Raw genomic sequence first — 19,713 nt, 5'->3', positions numbered from 1 at the left:
ACGTTCGCTGTATTAGTTGTTATAAAAGCTATTTTAATAAATCTACACGTACAGATACTCAGTTATCACACATGATTTATTAGGAACAATTTGTTAACTACATACAATGAGCGTATCTTTCACCAAATGGTTTTGTGACTACGGGCCATTTAATTCACCCTCCTATAGCTGTTCGTTTTATCCTAATATTGTGTATTTTAGGAAACTGCGATATCTCATGCAATCTTGCCATTATATATGTACAGTTTAAACACGTAGATATCTACCGAGACATACATTAGATGGGCTCAATTTACAGGTGTGTCTGTGGTATCGTTGGATAAAGCACTCGAGACCAATAATTTATCCGTGAAGGTAAACGACAATGTGGAGATCAAATGCGACGTGACAGGATCACCCGTTCCTCCGATCGTCTGGCGAAGGAATCGGCTCGACCTTTCGACCCTAAACGAAGAAGAGGTCAGAGTATTCAGCGATGGAAGTCTTTACTTGACGCGGATACAGCTGCAACATGCCGGAAATTACACATGCCATGCACAGCGGAACAAAGACGTTGTACAAACTCATATTCTGACAGTACACAGTAAGTAATTATCATCATATAAGCAAGTGAGTTATCTCTGTAAGGACATTTAAGATTTGATATTTTTAATAATTAACTTCTACGAATTTGTAATGGCTACTGATCATTACGAACACCTAAAATAGTTAAGCAAACACANAAGTCAATAAAAAATAGGCGAGATAGGTTGGTAGGACAGCTTTTCAGGCATGAAGGTCTAGTCAGAGACATATTAGAGGCAGAAACAGGAGTTAGAAGGGGTAGAGGTAGACCTAGGTTAGATTACTGTTCGCAAATAGCTAAGGATGTGGGTTGTTTTAGTTTAGCTTAGGATAGAAATGAGTGGAGGTACGTGTCCAACCAGTCATGCACGGCTCTCATGTATTCATGTAAACGCAAGTTACGCAGCTAGGAAAAAAAAGGCAAAGGAACTAACGTACTGCTAACAAAAGTTTAGATAGTTTTTGAACAGATCTCGTAGATACTTTCGTGAAGCCCTTATTAAACATTTTAAAAAATTGATCAATGAGAGACGGAGACTCGAGTCTCGCTTTCAGAGACTCTGAGAAACTGAACATTTTTATCTCTGGATAAAGCTAGAAACTTGAAACTTATTTGTATATTAAAATAATTACTGTTAGTAATAACATGCCAAAACGTATCACTTGCTCAAACACCCTGTATGTTTTCATTTCGCGACCCAGATGATGTATCCAACAGAATTTAATCCATAATTCTGTTTTCATAGGAGGATTAACAAGAGACATTAGTTCACTTGTCGTTCAAGAGCTGATACAGTTCTTCTATCTTTATGTTATAGTTTCTCCAGTTCAACAACAAATAATTCTTCTATATGCTTCATTATTTGCCTTTATCACCCGTTTTAATCGGAAAAAAGTACTGATGTCAAAATAGTTTGTTTACTGTGAAATATCAAAGCCAAAATAGGGTTGCAAATAATTTTATTGATGTAAAATTAACATCAATTATTTTATATCAAAATATTTACAACCCCATTTTGTTTCCGACCTTTTACACATTGTAATAAGAGAAAGAAATGGAATTCATAGTTTTTTTAGCTTTGAGTTCATCTAATAAGTGAAGTTTTTGGAATCGTTTTCTAAGAATTTTGAATTGAATACACATTTATTAGCACACCGTAATATCTTGTAATTTTCAGTTTGACACAGCTGGCGTATATCAAGATACAAGATAAAAATAGGTATTTTGTATTTTGTATTTGCATTTTAAATGCAAGTATTTCAAATAAATCACATCTGTGTTAGTAACATTTCCCAATACAGTACACATATCGTAATCATGATTTAAATGCGTATTAAACTGATTATTGAATCTAATGGCAGTCATTGTTTGCTAACTCAATAGCGATTGATATACGGGAGTACTTGCAATAATCAAATGTTTTGATAGTTTTGGACATTAAAAGTAACGGAACACAAACTAATGTTGAAATATCATAACTTTTTAGTTGGATATATTTTGATTTATAAATGTGCAAAATTAGATTAACTGCTACCACTGACTGTTATTAATATCTTGTAAAACTAACCCTTTTCATTAAATAAAATTTATTGTAATTGTAATTTGTTCTGAACGTAAACTGCACTTATTTATAACGCAAACGGCATTTATTTATTTACAACATCTTTGTTATGAACCATCACGTGTTTTTGAGTGACCTTTATGAAATTTCTAAATAATTTTTATACTAAACAATTTCTATAACGGTAGACAGGCGCTGGGTATAGCCATTTATTAATATTGTTAGCAAACTATTTTGAATTAATCATTTTTTGATATTTTTTAATTCATTATTGTCTTAATTATTTGTTAATTTAGCCGTTTCTAGTGATTTGATGGAGGCGCCAGGCACTGTGAAATAAATATTTAAAAATAATGACAAGGCAACGGAATTACGTATTGATAATAAAAAAAATGTCACTTACAACATAATTTGCGTAATCAGACCTCAGAATTGCCTCAACATGTCAAAATTTATAGGTATACTAATCTCGAAAATAAAAAAATACAATTTTTGACCATTTTGAGAGAATTAAAAGGACAAAACAACCAAAGAATGTAGCCATTTCCAAAGTAGCGTTCGTCACTGATTTAGCACTTGACCTTAGAATTACAATATCCTTGGGGAAATCTGGAGTTATGTTTGAGTAGCATTCCAAAATGCATCAAAAATGACACCTTTCTTTGCATTTAAATGTTGTGTTACTTTTGCTGAAAAAACAATCAGAAGACGGAGTACCTAACCACCACCTAAGGACAATATAAATTAATTCATTTGATTTTCTTTTTCATATACATGGCATATGAAATTGGATCAGGAAACTAAGTCCAGAGATATATTTTGCGACACTGATTCCGAATATTGCATCAAACTTGCCACAGCACGTCTGGACTAATGTCAAATTTCAATAATTTCAATGTTTAGCCCTCCTTTTATCATTACTACATCAAATAAAAGGGAGAATAACCAAGAGAAACTTCATCGTACTGAGGTCACATTTGAGTGCATCATCAAAAAATAAGTTTCTCTTAGTTATTGTGTCCTTTTTATTTTACGTGGTAATGCTCACAAAAAGGTCAAAAATTGATTTGTTTGAAATTTGGCGTTATGATATTTTAAAATCAACACCTACTATGACAATTTTGAGTTCAGAGTCAGAATCATCTTCTCAAAATATGTCGGCAAAGATACCCAATTATATAGAAATTGAAAATCATACGAATCCATTTATTCATACTGCCCTTCTGCTGTTGCATGGACACAAGCCGTTTCAAAAGTCTTTTGATTTTTTTTAAGTGTTGCATTTACTGAAATTCAAAAATATTATGCATTTAAATGTGAATATGTATCTAAATATTTTAACAATTTATTTTACGAAATGTAGTTATTGCAAAAAATAAAAAAAGGTTTTGTGGAAGAACGCTCTAGTTTTAAAACCCTCATTTGTTATCTAGTTTTAAACTATTGTAAAATGCATTTAATAAACCGTTTCCTTTTAAACGCTGTATCATGTAAATGTCACAAATTCTATTTTAATAAGGTATAATCCTTAAAGTACATACCGCCAACTTCCTAAATGTTTTTCGAGCAATTCCCAAATCTACTTTTTTCTAGTCTTATCGTTTGAATACAAATTACAGAATCTTCTCAGATCGTCTTGTTGTTAATATGTTATTAAAAAAAATCCTGCAAGCTATGCCCAACATGCTGGAAAAACTAACAGCAGACCAATACAAAAAAGACATTACGCGCATACAAAAATCAGAATACATGCCAACATACAAACACATCAAGGACATACAAAAACCCAACAGAGAAAACTACCTCGACTGGAACATTCCAAATAAGTTAAAACAACTAATAGCACAACTACGATTAGGAAATAATGAAACCCTCACAATAAAAGTAAACAAAATGAAATATACAATAGACACGAAAAGCATATGTAGATGCTGCGACCGAAACGAAAATGAAACACTAGAGCACATAGTATGCAAATGCCCGGCATATAAAGAGTTTAGAGAAAAATATATCAAAGGAAACACAATTATTGAGGTGCTAAGAATAAAAAATAATGATGAAGCGTGCAAATTAGTATATTTTGTACAAAACTGTGTGAAACTGAGGTCATTTATGTTAAGCGAATAGCAATGTTAGGTTAGATTAGGTAGAGATCATTAAAATAAGATAGCCAGTAAGTATCTTGTAATAGGCCTATGGCCTGCAACAAGTATGTACAAAATAATAATAATAATAATAAAAAAAATCGGTTGTCTGTAAAGTCGGTTTACTGACGATAATTGAACGTAACAACGTCATAAGAAAATACTGATGTAATGGTTTCATTTTCTAAAAGAAAATTTTAATTTTATTTGTTTGATAGATATTTTGTATGGATATAGAGAAGGAGGTAAATGGAAATGTATTATTGTATACCAGCTGTCCACGTGGACGCATCGCTCACTCAAGTAGGAGAGAGACAGATGTCGAACGCTGCCGAACGCGGAGGCCGATTGTGCCTCTTTGTCGCTCGTTCCGCGCTCTCGCTTGCACTTCAAGCCTTAAATGGAACGCCTCAGAGCGAGGTAACGCCGCATGAGTCATGTTTTTTCGTGCGTGCAGCCGGCTCTATCGAATTATAAGACGTTGTCACGTCAAAAATACGATTTTGATTTTAGGATTTATTACAATAACTTCTCTACTGGGAAGGTAACAACAAGCACCATTAAATACTAGGCTTCCAAAAACAAAAACAAAAAGGCAAAGTAAAATTCTTTTTCAAAAGAAAATACCAAGAACTTTTTAATTCACACTTCCTTTCTTAAAATAAAGCGAGATTTCTTGGCAGTTTTCTCAACTATTTCTGGGATATATATGTACATGTTTTCGTGTAGTTTCGCTAAAAGTGCATTTACCTTGGGGCGGATTCGTTGGAGTTCTGCTCTAAAATAAATTCTCGTTCGCTAACATAAACGTCTATCACATCTAAGGCGCTATCCTATCCCGCTTCTATTTCAGTTCTGAATCGAATAATTTAACGTTAGTTTCCAGTGCCTGCAGCTTATTTGATTTGACTGTCCTTAAACATTTTTAATTTCCTCAAACTTCCTTGTTTTCTGTTCTGTCTTGTTGGCTTTTGTTGGTTATATCAGAGAGACTTATTTAATTTCCATCAACTTACTTTTTCGATTTGTCACTCGTTCTTTTATGTGTATGTCCTGCTACATAAGCAATTTTCTCTGGTTGCTCTCAGAATGGATAAACTGGCAAGTCCTTAAAAGCGGATCAAAGGGCCATAAAGTAATACGTATCTTTATAGTATCTTCACAAATGTATAAAGAGACTGATTTCTTCCGACTATTTTTTTATTTTATATGAAAATTTGTTGGCTTTGATGTGTTAAGAAGCCTCTCAAGTTAGGCTGTGCAAATTATATGAAATGACGAATAGGTACTTCGAAACGAATCGAATAATTACATTCAATTCTAATATTGCTTTTTCTCGAATTTTTCGCTTTTCTACAAATTAATCGTTTTTTGTTTAAATTTTTTTTTCCTTCCTACTGTGTATAGTAGATGATAATTTGAATATTACTAAAGAAAGACTGAAATTAATGTTAGTTAGCATCGTAAATATTTTAATGATCACGATATAACTTAATTCTAGGAGATTAAAATAAAGAAAAAACATTTTTAAAAAAATTAAATGGAAAAGTTGAATAATTCGAAGGAAAACAAATAATCCAATATTAATATAATACGAAAAGACGAATATTCGATTCGGGTACTATTCACTCTTACCACTATTCTCTAAAGGTCAGTTTATTTTAGAAATCGCTCAAGAATTTGAAAAATCCTAAATAAACGATTGTTTTTCTTTAACTGGTAATATTTTTGTCCACGTTATTTCTTTTTTACACGTACAATTTGCAACTTTAAATACGTTTATGTAATGTAGTAATAATGAAAAAAGTAAAATAATATTTTACATAAAGCTCTGTCCTTTTTATTGAGACTAAATCATCTTAGCATGTGATCAAAAATAAAACAAAACCTTTGTAATACATATTTGTACATATGTATTGTATACGTAGGATTTTTAAAATTCGTGGGTCACTTATAAGAGATTTTTAATCAATTTGACAAATAAATGATGAGCCTTCTTAATGAGTCAAAACCAAAGAATGTATATTCGTCAGAATATTAAAATTGCTTTAAAAATAACCAAAAATGGAATACGTCGAGGACTATCTTCTTTATAAAATAATTCGAAGTGGTCTGTATTCTGTCGAAACTGCCAGACGCGTATCGCAATTTCGATCTTTTTGGATCTCATCAGCGCGTCGCAGGCAGCTCCGACAGAACACAGACCAACTTTTACCTGCTGTCTTAACAGTGCGTTTCAGAAAATACTACAAACGGCACAGTGAACGCCATCTGTAGCACGATGCTACATTTTAGGTTTACGTATTTTTCAACAAGGTGCGCTTGTGTGGATATTTATTTCCTGAAAACGAATCCTGGCGTAGCCAACCTCAACGTGATAGGCACGTTAGCTTAATCGAATAAAATAATTCAGACCACTTCAAATAGATATCCACACAAGCGGACCTTGTTGAAAAATACGTAATCCTAAAATGTAGCATCGTGCTACAAATGGCGTTCACTGTGCCGTTTGTAGTATTATCTTCTTTATATTTATGTTTATATTTGTACACTGCATGTTATCTCGTTTATATACTTCGAAATTATTGCTTTATTATCAATTTTTATAGGTTACTGTTATTTCGAATTTTTGAATTTTATTCCTATATGATGTACAAAATACGGTCCAAAATAACTAAATAAAAATTTTTATTTTGTTAAATTCAATAAGCAAACGTGTGATATTACTTTTTACCACTGCAAATTTTTTACAGCTGTACCAGAAGTTCACGTGATGCCAAAAATACAGTCAAAAAGACCTGGAGAAGACGCCGTTATGTATTGTCATGTTGCTGGAGAACCATTTCCTAAGGTATTAAGTACTTAATTATTTATTTGCCCAACATGGATTTTATTTCTGTTTTAAAATTAAATGACGATATTAACCGAAAAATTGAGGCATCGACTGAAATTTTATTGCTTAAGTTAACAGAATGGGGTGCGATTCCTTCACCAAAAGGATTTTTTCTTACGTTCCTACATGAGGATGAAATTTCTAAAATATTTTTGTGTTAATCCTAATAATTTATTTCTATAATAATTAAAATAAGGTAATTGGTAGGTAGTTAATGAAATCCAACTTTTACTTTTTGATCTAGGTAGAATGGCTTAAGAATGACGAAACGTTGCATCTCGATTCTCCGCACAAATATCAAATCGTAGGAAACGGCACAGCGTTAAAAATTAAAAATATCGATTTTGCTGATACTGGAGCATATATGTGTCAAGCAGCAAATTCAGGTAGGTAAAAGAAAAAATATGTCACTATTTTAATACTTATCGTATTAGTCAATGTAATAAATGGTGCCACTCGACACTTTATTCTCTAAAAAAAATACGCTATCGATAATTGAATATCAGAGGAGAATAAAGGCCGGTTGCAGTTGAGTCCAATCGCGACACAAAAAGAAATTATTCGAATAAGGTTGTTGTTCAGAGACCGTTCTTCGTTTTGCAGGCCATAAAATTCCTGCATACAATTTTTAGAATGTTTGCAAATTTACAAGGCGGTATGGTGTTTATTTGGTAGTGGACCTTTAGATGCATCGGTACAATGTTTAAATTAGTTTATAGAGGTAACGGTTGAAGAAGGATCCTTTACGATTCCAATTTAGTTTCAAGTTTATTATGGGGTGTTTTTTATGAGCCTAACGGTTAAAAGTACCGTTTGTTGATTTCTTGATGTGCCGATCTTTTCTCAGATTGTAAACTTCCCTCTTTCCAAAATTTCAGTTGAAAGCCCGCCTTCTAAATTTGCACCAAATTGTTTTGAAAGGGTTAACCACCAATGGTAGTACTAGCCACACCCTTGGTGTTTTCCTCCTAGTTTTAAGTTAGATATAAGATGTGACCAAGGACTTCAAAGGAAGCACTTGAACTAAGTCAGCACAAAACGCAAGAGGACTTGCACTTGTGTAATCTTACTAATAATCGATGGAGATACTCTGTACATATTGTAAATACATAATTAAGTTGACTTCGCTGCAAGAGTGCTATTTTTTTCTACCTTCCACCAAAGAATTAAACAACACGCCTTATTAATTTAACGCGTGTGCTGATATTCCACTTACAATAGTAAGTTCCCGAATATCTGCCTGTGAAATTTAACAGTTGTTAAAGTTGTATGATTGGAGCGCGGCGTTGTACGAGTGCGAAACATGGACAGTGGGCGCGGCGGCAAAGAAAAGATTAAAAGCCTTCGAAATGTGGTGTTATAGGCGAATGATGAGGATAATGTGGGTAAAAAAGGTTAGAAATAAAGAGGTATTAGATAGAATAGGAGAACAGACTCTATGGAAGTCAATAAAAAATAGGCGAGATAGGTTGGTAGGACAGCTTTTCAGGCATGAAGGTCTAGTCAGAGACATATTAGAGGCAGAAACAGGAGTTAGAAGGGGTAGAGGTAGACCTAGGTTAGATTACTGTTCGCAAATAGCTAAGGATGTGGGTTGTTTTAGTTTAGCTTAGGATAGAAATGAGTGGAGGTACGTGTCCAACCAGTCATGCACGGCTCTCATGTATTCATGTAAACGCAAGTTACGCAGCTAGGAAAAAAAAGGCAAAGGAACTAACGTACTGCTAACAAAAGTTTAGATAGTTTTTGAACAGATCTCGTAGATACTTTCGTGAAGCCCTTATTAAACATTTTAAAAAATTGATCAATGAGAGACGGAGACTCGAGTCTCGCTTTCAGAGACTCTGAGAAACTGAACATTTTTATCTCTGGATAAAGCTAGAAACTTGAAACTTATTTGTATATTAAAATAATTACTGTTAGTAATAACATGCCAAAACGTATCACTTGCTCAAACACCCTGTATGTTTTCATTTCGCGACCCAGATGATGTATCCAACAGAATTTAATCCATAATTCTGTTTTCATAGGAGGATTAACAAGAGACATTAGTTCACTTGTCGTTCAAGAGCAACCAACTCCGAGTAAGTTGTGTCATAATCGTAATTCTCTGTTATAAGCCAATTAATATTTATACTGTTTTAATATTAATACCAGCGGCTCCTGACGAAGAACGTCGCTTCTTTGCCTTCCATGATTGGGGTGTTTCAGTTTATTCGCCTTCAAACTGTCGCATTCATCATCAAATACAATCAACCGACATTATTCCCGGAACTCAGGTAAACATTTACATTAGTAATTATTTATTAGCAGTAACGTTTTGTAGCTACGATAAATTAAAAATTATGACTTATCCCGTCGACTCCACCAAAAATTAGCATCATTTACATTGTAACAAGTACCTAATATGGAAAGTAAATTCTCTTATCACAAACTAGATAGCAGATGTTATTTGGAATTTCGTCAGTCTGCTTTTTCATCCATTTGAGTACCTATTTAGTAAAAGAAAAACTTTGTGTGAGGAAAGATGCGCCACAATGTGGTGACAGAAGACGACATGTCTCTATCAAAGGTCATAGTTTAATGCTGTTATACCAACTTTAAAAATACGTTCAATTTCCAGTTTTAATTTTAAGATAAAACAGAATAAAAACCAAAATAGGGGCAAAATACCGTTTATTTAATGAATCCATGCCAATATTTCGCCTTTACTGCTTGATTTTATCAGTCTAGGTTTTCAAAGAATAACTAATGAAGATGACATAGTCATTTGCTACTAATTGTGTTCATTAATGTTTGGCAACATCCTTCTAAGATGTCAAATACTCAAACTCATCCAATGACGTAGCAGTTTACGTGATGAGAACGTATATCTGCCAGAACAAATGTTTTTTGTCAGTGCTCTCTCTGGATATCATCAGCACGCTGTAGACAGTTCCTTCAGAATACTGACAAATTTACTTGCAGCGTTAAAAGCTACATTTGAGCACCGTCTGTTGAAATTTGCCACTAATGATTCCAAGTTCAATAATATTTTGCAAGATCCTTTTACGTTTAAGGATATCGACAGTCTGTAGTTGCTCGACAAACGCCATTTAAAAGCAGCACGTAAATTGGTTGATGTTCTGCGACAGCTGCCTACGACGTGCTGCTGAGATCCAAAGAGATCGAAATCATGATGCCGGATGTGGTATCTAATAACTTTGCAGTGACATCAATATATAAAATATTAATTTAATTAATACAATANAGCATTCAACATTAATGTTAAAGAAACATTTCCCCCTACCTTGGTTTTGGTTCTGTTACAATATATATTTATTAAAGATATTATTCATAAAAACCTGTTCCTTTTTTTTACACCTAATATAATTAAAGTTAATTGCTGCTCAATACAAGAGTAATTGACTGATTGATTATTATTCAAAATCAACAAAAAATATTTCATTTGATTTACGAGGGTATTTTAAGGTTAAGTGCATGCGAGTCAATTTAAGAAGGCGAACTATTTTATAAATATCCAAAAAAAAAACATTTTAGTTCTTTTTACTTTAACCATCCACAAACAGGTCATCATTTATTAACAGGATTGCCAGAGAATGCTGAACAAGGACGACAATTAGTGCTTCAAACGTATTTCTTCCTTTTCTTAGAAATTAGATCGTAAAAATTTATAGGGGACTCCGCCTTCTTAAACTGATCGAGTAAGAGATACAATAATGATTGGTTTATATAAAACAGGTCCGTAACCAGGGTTTTATTTTGGAATCCCTCAAAATTACAATAATCCGTAACCCTCATCTACTAATAGTAAAAATAAAAAAAAGTGTGTCCATGGGCAGCACATTTGGGGAAGGAAGTTTGAGCCGGTTAATACCCCATTTTAATGGATGGAAAATTAATAAAATAAATTTAAAAAAATCAAAACGGAAAAATGTGTATTCAGTTTTTCAACAATTGTTTATAACCACCTTTTCATTACAGGAATACGTTTGTGGTGATAAAGGAATATCATGCTCCTGGGGTAGAGCCATAAATGTAGCAAACCGATATATTTACGCAACACAACCAAACAGAGACAGAGTTATAATTATTTCTAAAATTCAAATGGTGGTTGTGGATGTAAGTAACGTAGTCTTAATTTTATTATCTAACAAAGTTCTCTATTTAGTAAATAATATTCTAACTTTCCATATTGATCTAATATTTCATTATCATCATTAACAAAGACATAATAATAAGCAGCATTTGCTAGTCTTTTTTTTTTCACTTGTTATATTCTTGTATAGTCCATTCTCTTTCAAGATAAACTGACTATAAACACAATCATGCACTGTGCACATGACTGTTGAAAACCGAAACATTCAACAGCATTTAAATATTGTAAATAATTTTTTATAGTACAAAGAACATTCATTTCGCAAATATTAATTTACGATATAGCGAAATACATTTTACTGACTTTTACCGGATTCTGTAAAAAAACTTTTAATAAGGCTCAAAAAACACTTCTTAATTTTTTAAAATACACCAAAACATTTGCAAAATTGTATATCTGATTGGACAGCGATGAAGATTACATTATTAAAAATGTTAACACAGTGGAATTCGTTTATTATGACTCCGCCTGTATTGGCCAACCGCTTAATATGAAGTAATTGCAGTGTTAAGTTTGGTTTTCATATGAAAGTTTGGATATAATGACTCCGTTTAAAATGACATATCGTTTATTACGACTGATTCTCAAGAAATCATGTCTGGCTATGGTGGCCCAAATGATTAATAATAACATTTTCGCTTATTTTTCTGACCCTTCTTATCAATATTGATATTACAATTCATCGTTCTTTTTCTTTTTCTGCTAATAAATATATACAATTTGTAATTTTTGTCTCTATTAAACTAAATAACTAACCAAAATAGAAAATTGATTACTTTCTACGATTATGCTGTGTATGACGCCCGCTGAGTATGATGTGTTTGTCATTTCCGTTCGATGTCGTTATAAGCGGATTCTACTATATATGCACAAAATGAGGTTTTTAACTTTAAATCGTAAATATATCGAGATGTACGTAATGACTCAATGCGACCCTAGAAAAATTCGGTAAGCTTGAGCATGAGCCACCGCCCTCGGTTGTCAAATAACGACTGGGTTGTAATCGCAAGTCCGCGTTTGTTTCTGTTTGATTTATCTTGAAAGTGGACAGAGTAATTAAACGACATAATCGAAAATCACTAAAAATAATAAATAGGAAAAAGGCAATATATAAAATTTTCTACTGCAAATTTAATTTGTACTTTATTCAGATAGTTCCCACGGACAAGTATCCTGTTGAGCTATTTTATGTTCCCTATTTTGATCAAGTATGGGTTCTAAATTGGAGGTCTACAAACGATACTGGTATAAAAACCGTACAAGTAAGTACACCATTTGAAATTACCCTAAAATTACTTACGTTAAGATCAAAATAAAAAACGGTTAGCAGGTACATTCTAAGACCTTATCATCCTAAGTAATATTATAAACGCGAAGTTATATGAGTTTGTTTATTACCATTTAATAAACTTTGGAAATACAACAGCATTTAGCACAACGGTTGTTGAGCCCGAATGTTAATTTCTTATGAACAAATGTTAAACTATTTGGCATGCGTATAATAAAAGTAAAATAAGCACGCAAAAAAGCAAAAATTTCAGGCTCTTGAATTTACTAATCACTATACTACGTCTTGTTACATCCTACAAAATAACATTAATTGATGTAGACACATACTCTTATCAAATCTTTCCAATTCAAATTAATTTTGCTAAAACCTCTTATTTGTTTCATTAGGTGATACGAGATGCAGGACAAAAGAGAAAACATCACACCGTTCATCCAGAGCCAATAGATGGCCAGTTCGATTTGGTTAAAGGGCTTTTTATTCCTTCACCAGACCAAGTAAGATATCTTTTTAAGTAAACTATTTATATCAATACATATATTTAACAATAATATGTACCTACTTATTCAGACAACAGGAGGTTTGAGGAGGCAAGTCGTAGGGGGGCATGACCTCTCCCTCCGAAAATCATACTCATGAAATTGATAAACCTATATAGGTACATATAGTGAAGCAGAGGTCTGTTGCAATACTAATATATTCCGCTTCCACAATTGTGAAAGTTCCGCGTAATTTTTCGCATTCGTTTCTGCGTCTGGTTCCGCATTTTTATAAGGGAAGCTTACCGGAACTAAACAAAATCTTATTTCTCGTCTTTTTGAAAATCAGTATATCGGAACAATAAATTTATTCTCTTGTAGGCTCCCTACTTTAATCTAAAAAGTTCAAGCTCAATTAATAATTTCATTTCGAAAATACTAATTCAGTTGTAGCATTTATTTATTTTGCATAGGTTCAGTGTTGTAAGTTTTAAGTTAAAAGCGCAATTTTGAAGTCAAAAAGAAATCCTATTTGAAATTATTTTGTTGATATTAACGATGCAAATGTCAAACGCAAAATCTGTAACAAAATATTAGTAAAAACGGCGCACGACCACTGCATTAAAGTCACATAAAATCATTACACTTCCGCATCCACATCCGCTTTTGTTTCCGCATCCGAAAAAAATTACTGTTTACATCTATTTCCGTTATGACACTTCCTTGCATCACTTCCCATGCAGAAGAAGATCTGAGTGTGAAGAAGGCATCAGACTTTTATTCCCATTTCTGGGGCGTTTCTACTTGTTACAGAATATATCATCTGAAAATTTTAAAGTGGAGGGGGGAGTCCAAAGAAAATATTGACTCAAAAGTTTCTAGTTTTGTGTAGTTTCTATAATCGAAATTTGTTACGACGATTTCTGCTTAAATCTAAAGAATTCAGAGTTCTGGTAATTCGACCTATAATTGCTGCGACTTCAGAGAGATCATTTTCTATGTTAAGGCGTATATAAAAGCTTTGTTGAGAGCGGTTTAGCTCTTCCAAATATTCATCCATAGATAACCTCAGACGTCCCAAATATTATTGCCCGATTTGCCAATAAGAGTAGAAGTCTTTCACCTGTTTTGTGATTTCGGCTTCTCATTTGTAAACTATATTTAATTAGGTATTCATAATTTTTTTCTACACCTAATAAATTTTTATTTGATTAACTTTTGTAACTGTATGCGAATTTAATGATTGTGGCGAACATATTTATATTTCAGTGGTCGGTAGGTATCTAGAAATTCTCCAGCAGATACTACCTTCCAAATACCAGATAATATGTGGACAAATTTAAAACCTCATAAGGGCAAACCCCGAAATACACTCCAAAATTAAATTTCAAATTAGGGCAACCTTAACTAACCATAACCTCATTTTCAAGATGAGCACAACTGAAAAAAAAGGAAGTTAATGTTATTATTAAAAATGAAATAAATAATCAGGTTATGAACCGTTTAATTTGCCCTAATTTGAAATTTAATCTAATTGCCGAATGTTATTATAGCTACAAAAAACTAGGTTTCATCATAAAGCACTTTGCTTACCTTTCCGTTCTCTTACTGAGTCGACTGGAAAAGTCATTTTGATGCTCACGCACAATTTCACTATCAATGAACAAAGACACAAAAGCACAATACGATCAAAGAACGAACAAGGACAAAGTATATTATTGAATTAAATGTTATTACGCGTATTAGTTGTAACTCGAAAATCAGAGATTAATCACTATAAATATTCCTTAATATTACAAGTCAATCACACGACATTTTCCAAGCCACGATGTGAACTAGTAGGATCTTGTCAGTACATATTACTCATCTGCAGGCGTGCTAGATTGTGGTTAGAAGAAAAACATGCATGCGCACAAAGCCAAAATGCATGCTCTTCATTAGAAAGTTCATGTAAATTCGGAAAAGAACTTTAATATATGTATATTTAAGTTCATAATTACTAGTTCCTGAATGAAATAAAAATATAGAATATTTTGTGATTAAATACAAAAACAAATATGTATTTTGAGATTAACACTTTACTTATTACTCAAAAATTTAGAAAATGATTTACTTCACAGTGGCAGTAATAAACTAAAATAAACGCATATGAAGATGACACATTCTTTTGTACAAAACGTTAGTGTTGTGATTAATTATTTCTTGTAATATTTATTTTCTGTTAATCTAGATAGTATGTAAATAATTGCGTTGTTAACTTCAGTAAACAAAGTGTCTGTAAAAATATTTTAAAAGAAAGTGTCCGTGAAATTCGTCAGTTTTTGGTGAATTTACAATTAAAAAATATTTTGGGATTACCGTTGATTGTAAAATAGTTAATACAAGGACGTCTGTTAAAACTACAACTTGACTTGTTTGATAAGTTATTTGGCAATTAAAAACTAACAGTTAGATTATTTAAAATGCATATTGCTTAAAAAATATTGGTATGTATTAAATTATATTTGCAGAAAAAGCATTAAGTCGTCATCTATCCATACAAGCGCTGTCAATAATGTTTTAAAACGTGTGTTAAGAAGCTAATCTCGTCTGTATTCGTATCCAAATAAAAAGAAAACGAAGTTAATTTCGCCAATTGCAGACCAAATTTTATTTGTAATACTGTTTATTTTTGTGACATTACAATGACAACGTTTCGATCATTGTTTTTGATCATCTTCATGTCATCAGTAAAAAATGGAAACGTAGTTACATAGTCAATGTTTTTCACATAAATAAATATAGTCAACAATCAAAAGAAAAAAACACTGTGAACAAAAACGTGAGACATAACGAGGACAAGTTAGTCAGTTGAAACGTCGATTGATAGTCTCTATATCTATCTACGTAGCGGTGACAGTGGGCATCCCTGTCTAATATTTACTTCTGTACGTTGCAGCCCCAGCTCTATAGCTGCCTGTTGCTCCTTATACAAACTAAGTATCACTCTTCTATCTCTGTAACTCATCCCTAAATTTTTAAGTATATTTAATATCTTGTCCCATTTTACACTGTCAAAAACTTTTTTTAAATCTGCAAATGCTATGTGTGCATTCTTTCCTTTTTCTATCGTTTTCTCTATTATTGTCCGTAAGGCTAGAATGACCTCCCGCGTTCCTCTATTTGTTCTAAACTCGAATAATCTTCCCCTATTAGTTCTTCCGCCCTTTTTCCCATCTTTCTCTGTACAATTCCAGTTAAGGTTTTTGACGCATAGGAAGTTAAGCTGATTGTTCTAAATGTCTCGCACCCATCCGCGCCTCTCTTTTTAGGTATGGTTACTTCCACGTTTAGGTAGAAAAAATATATTGTACACCTTCACTTAACTATGCCTTTTATTCGTGCTACAATAGAAAAAAAATGCCGACAAAGAAATGTGTAATTTCCCAGTTTTGTGATCATTGTAAAGAAAAATATTATCAATACATTTATATTTATTAAGTTGGTGTCTATTTCAGTGTTCCTATAACTCGATCATAATGAATGGACATTTTACTAATAGCTAACTTTCACGTATGTTTGTGTTTGTTTGTTTTACAGGAGCTATCACATTATAGTTTCAAATACGGATACGTGACCCACACCAATCAACGAGGACTCTACAAATTGGATTTAGAGAACCTACGGTACACACGATCGGTTGATCTTACTCCATACAATTGTGTACCAGCACAAATACAATTTTCATCCTTGTGTAAGTAAAATTATTATTATTATTCGTATTACACCAACAGATAAAGGGCTATTCTGTTACTCAGAAATTTATAAAAAATTATAGTCAAAACCATGGCAGATCATTTCATTGTAGTAGTGGCTCATCCTGATTACACTATCCTCTTTATTAAACGCATTTATTCCTAAGAATGTGTGGTATTTACATGGAAATTTAATTAAATTAATATATAGGAAAGTATAATGATACAAAGTACAACTGGTTGTCTTTCTGGAAGCGCTTCTGGAAGTATTTTTCTACAGAGCAATTTGTCCTGTTAGAAGGACTCATTATTCTTATAGAAAAAATTTTAATACGACGGATGTTTCCAAAGTTCAGAGAATTTAGCTTTAATTTTTATTATTTTGTTAATTTTTGTCAATATTGCAAAGTAGTTTTTGAACTATTTAACTGAATACATTTATCCCAACGATAAACTAATTTTTTTAAGCCGTTCTCAACGAACTTTTTCGGTCTCCACAATTCACCTATTTATGGCGCGTTTTACGTCAGTCAAACTTTCAAAACGAATACCCCGTAAAGGTTTTATCAAATCTATGAACGCATGATAATCACTAGGTGGAAGATCCGGGGAATAAGGTGGGTGCGGAAGAAATTCCCATCGTAAATTGTTTAAACCATCCTTCGTTTTTCTTGCGGTGTGTCGTTTTGCGTTATCCTGTTGCAATAACGGATGCTTATGCAACTTTCCAGGTCGTTTTTTGACAAGTGCCTGTCGCAGTGGTCCGGATATTAAATTCGAATAATCTGCGTTAATTGTGGTACCTTTCGCCAGATAATCCATAAAAATAATTCGTTTGCAATCGCAGCATATACAAAGCATTACCTTTCCAACAGGCGGAATTACATGCATTTTCTGTGGAGACTATTCCTTGGATTGACTTTTAGTCTCAGGATTGAAATAAGGAATCCACGTTTCGTCAGTGGTTACTATTCCTTGCCAAAATTCATTACCGTAACGGGCTAACAGCTCTTAAAGTTGAAGTATCAGACCTATTGTGTTTCTATTCTGGTCCTAACAGTCTTGGCACCCAGCGTGCAAAAACCTTGCTAACGCCCAAACAACCATTCAAGATACCATGAACTTGTCGTGTACCTATCCGTAGGCGCATACTAATTTGAGGAATAGTCATTCGCCTGTCCTCTTTGAGTAGGTCTTCGACGGCAATAATGTATCTTTTATTTACCAACGTGTTTGGGTTCCCCTGCGTGGATCGTCTCTAGTGATATTCTATCGGTTTTAAAACGATCGATCCACCGATAAACAGTACTTTTCGATTCCGGAGACACACCAAATACTCCTTGCAGACGCTAAATAATTTCTGATGTTTTCTATATAAAGAAAATTATGGCTCTTTGAGGTTTTGCTGCGTCTTCCATGGTTACAAAAACAGTGCTATGAAATAACATTGCCTATAAATTCTGCGTAATTCAATTATAGCACAATTCCCAGAATTTCGGAAACATCCCTCATACTTTATCTCCGTCTTTATAATATAATAATACAGTTAATTAATTCGCTAAAAGTATAGAAAACCTGCCTGACTTACCATTATCATGGTCTACTTTAAGTACATCTAGATAAACTTTTGTTGCTTTGTTGTCTATGTCCTACAAAACGGAAGATGTACAGTTTTCTATTTAAATAACATTTTGTTCAGTCCTAAAGCATCATGCAGGCTGTCAACGATCGCCAAATTGCCATACCCTCTAAATCGTATCGGCCAAAACTAAAACGCGTTGTCCTTTGCTATCATTTTTGTTACTGGACTGTATAAGTTTTAAATAGGTTCTAATTTCTAAATCTAATGTAGTATATATAATTAATTAAAGAATATGTTTGGGCTGTATAAATTTCTGGGCAAGATCCACAAGGTATTATATAGACTCTTTGGCCCCTGTTGTTGTTGGTTTTGACAGCTAATATAGTTAGATCGTGTTTTCTTAAGGACGATGATATTTTTTGAGATTTCATTTTACATATACCTACTACTGAATATATTAATTTTCATAAGGTAGAAGGTAACACAGTAAAATGTCAAAAAAAATCATTTTATAGATGGCTATGTAATAATGCAGTGCCTAGAGCCAATAACTAATAGGCCAAGCGGTCAGCTAGCACTGGATTATCTGACCGATGCCGTAATTGGTACAAAATCAACACTGCCAGGCATTCCATTTATTTCGCCTGATTCGAGAAAATTAGTCACCCTGGATAGGACAACAGGTGGTGCAACATTAATAGTTCAAGAAATAACAAGTAGGTTCCTTTACTTCTTTTTAATATTTTTAAAAGATTAATTTTGTAATAATTTTAAATATTTAGGATTACCTCTAATACATTTCCGATTGCTATTTAGGAAATGTATAGAATTCCTAGGACATGTGTCCAATATAATTTATTTCACACATTTCCTGGCGATTTTAGGAATTATATACATTTCCTAGGAATTGTATACAACGACGGATTTCTACATTTCCGGTAACATATCTATTTAATGTTTATTAAATACTAATTAAGCACAAAACTTGAAACTGAAGATCGTCGTTATTATGTCCTTAATATGAAAATGGTTCAAAATTTAATTGGGGCAACTTTTTCAGCCATAGTCTAATAACGTCCATCTGTATAAACTTTAATTTGTTAATAAAAAAAATGGGCAGATAAAATAACCAAGTATTTTTTCTAATTAAAAATTACTGTTTTTAATTAATAAACATTCAATTACAGTCGAATCCGATTATAACGAGCAGGAAAGGGCTTCAAATTTGGTTCGTTATAGCTGAGTTTTGAATCCGGTTTGTTAAAATGAATTTTTCTGTGTAATGATACAATTTGTTGTTCAAATACA

General features: G+C 32.8%; 1 protein-coding gene across 1 annotated transcript in view; it reads left to right on the top strand.

Annotated features, from left to right (window-relative positions):
• LOC108735198 (follistatin-related protein 5) overlaps positions 1–19,713 on the top strand; it is a 325,521-nt gene that overhangs the window by 299,271 nt on the left and 6,537 nt on the right. Inside the window, exons 9-18 of the mRNA XM_018467041.1 lie at positions 299–583; positions 7,024–7,121; positions 7,408–7,549; positions 9,194–9,247; positions 9,321–9,442; positions 11,148–11,285; positions 12,474–12,584; positions 13,000–13,107; positions 16,669–16,822; positions 18,921–19,121. Of these exons, the coding sequence (XP_018322543.1) occupies positions 299–583; positions 7,024–7,121; positions 7,408–7,549; positions 9,194–9,247; positions 9,321–9,442; positions 11,148–11,285; positions 12,474–12,584; positions 13,000–13,107; positions 16,669–16,822; positions 18,921–19,121 (1,413 nt within the window). The remainder of the gene's footprint in view (positions 1–298; positions 584–7,023; positions 7,122–7,407; positions 7,550–9,193; positions 9,248–9,320; positions 9,443–11,147; positions 11,286–12,473; positions 12,585–12,999; positions 13,108–16,668; positions 16,823–18,920; positions 19,122–19,713) is intronic.

Source organism: Agrilus planipennis, unplaced genomic scaffold (assembly GCF_000699045.2).
Source record: "Agrilus planipennis isolate EAB-ADULT unplaced genomic scaffold, Apla_2.0 scaffold27, whole genome shotgun sequence".
NCBI classification, from domain to species: domain Eukaryota; kingdom Metazoa; phylum Arthropoda; class Insecta; order Coleoptera; family Buprestidae; genus Agrilus; species Agrilus planipennis.
This window is presented reverse-complemented; position numbering and strand designations above follow the sequence as displayed.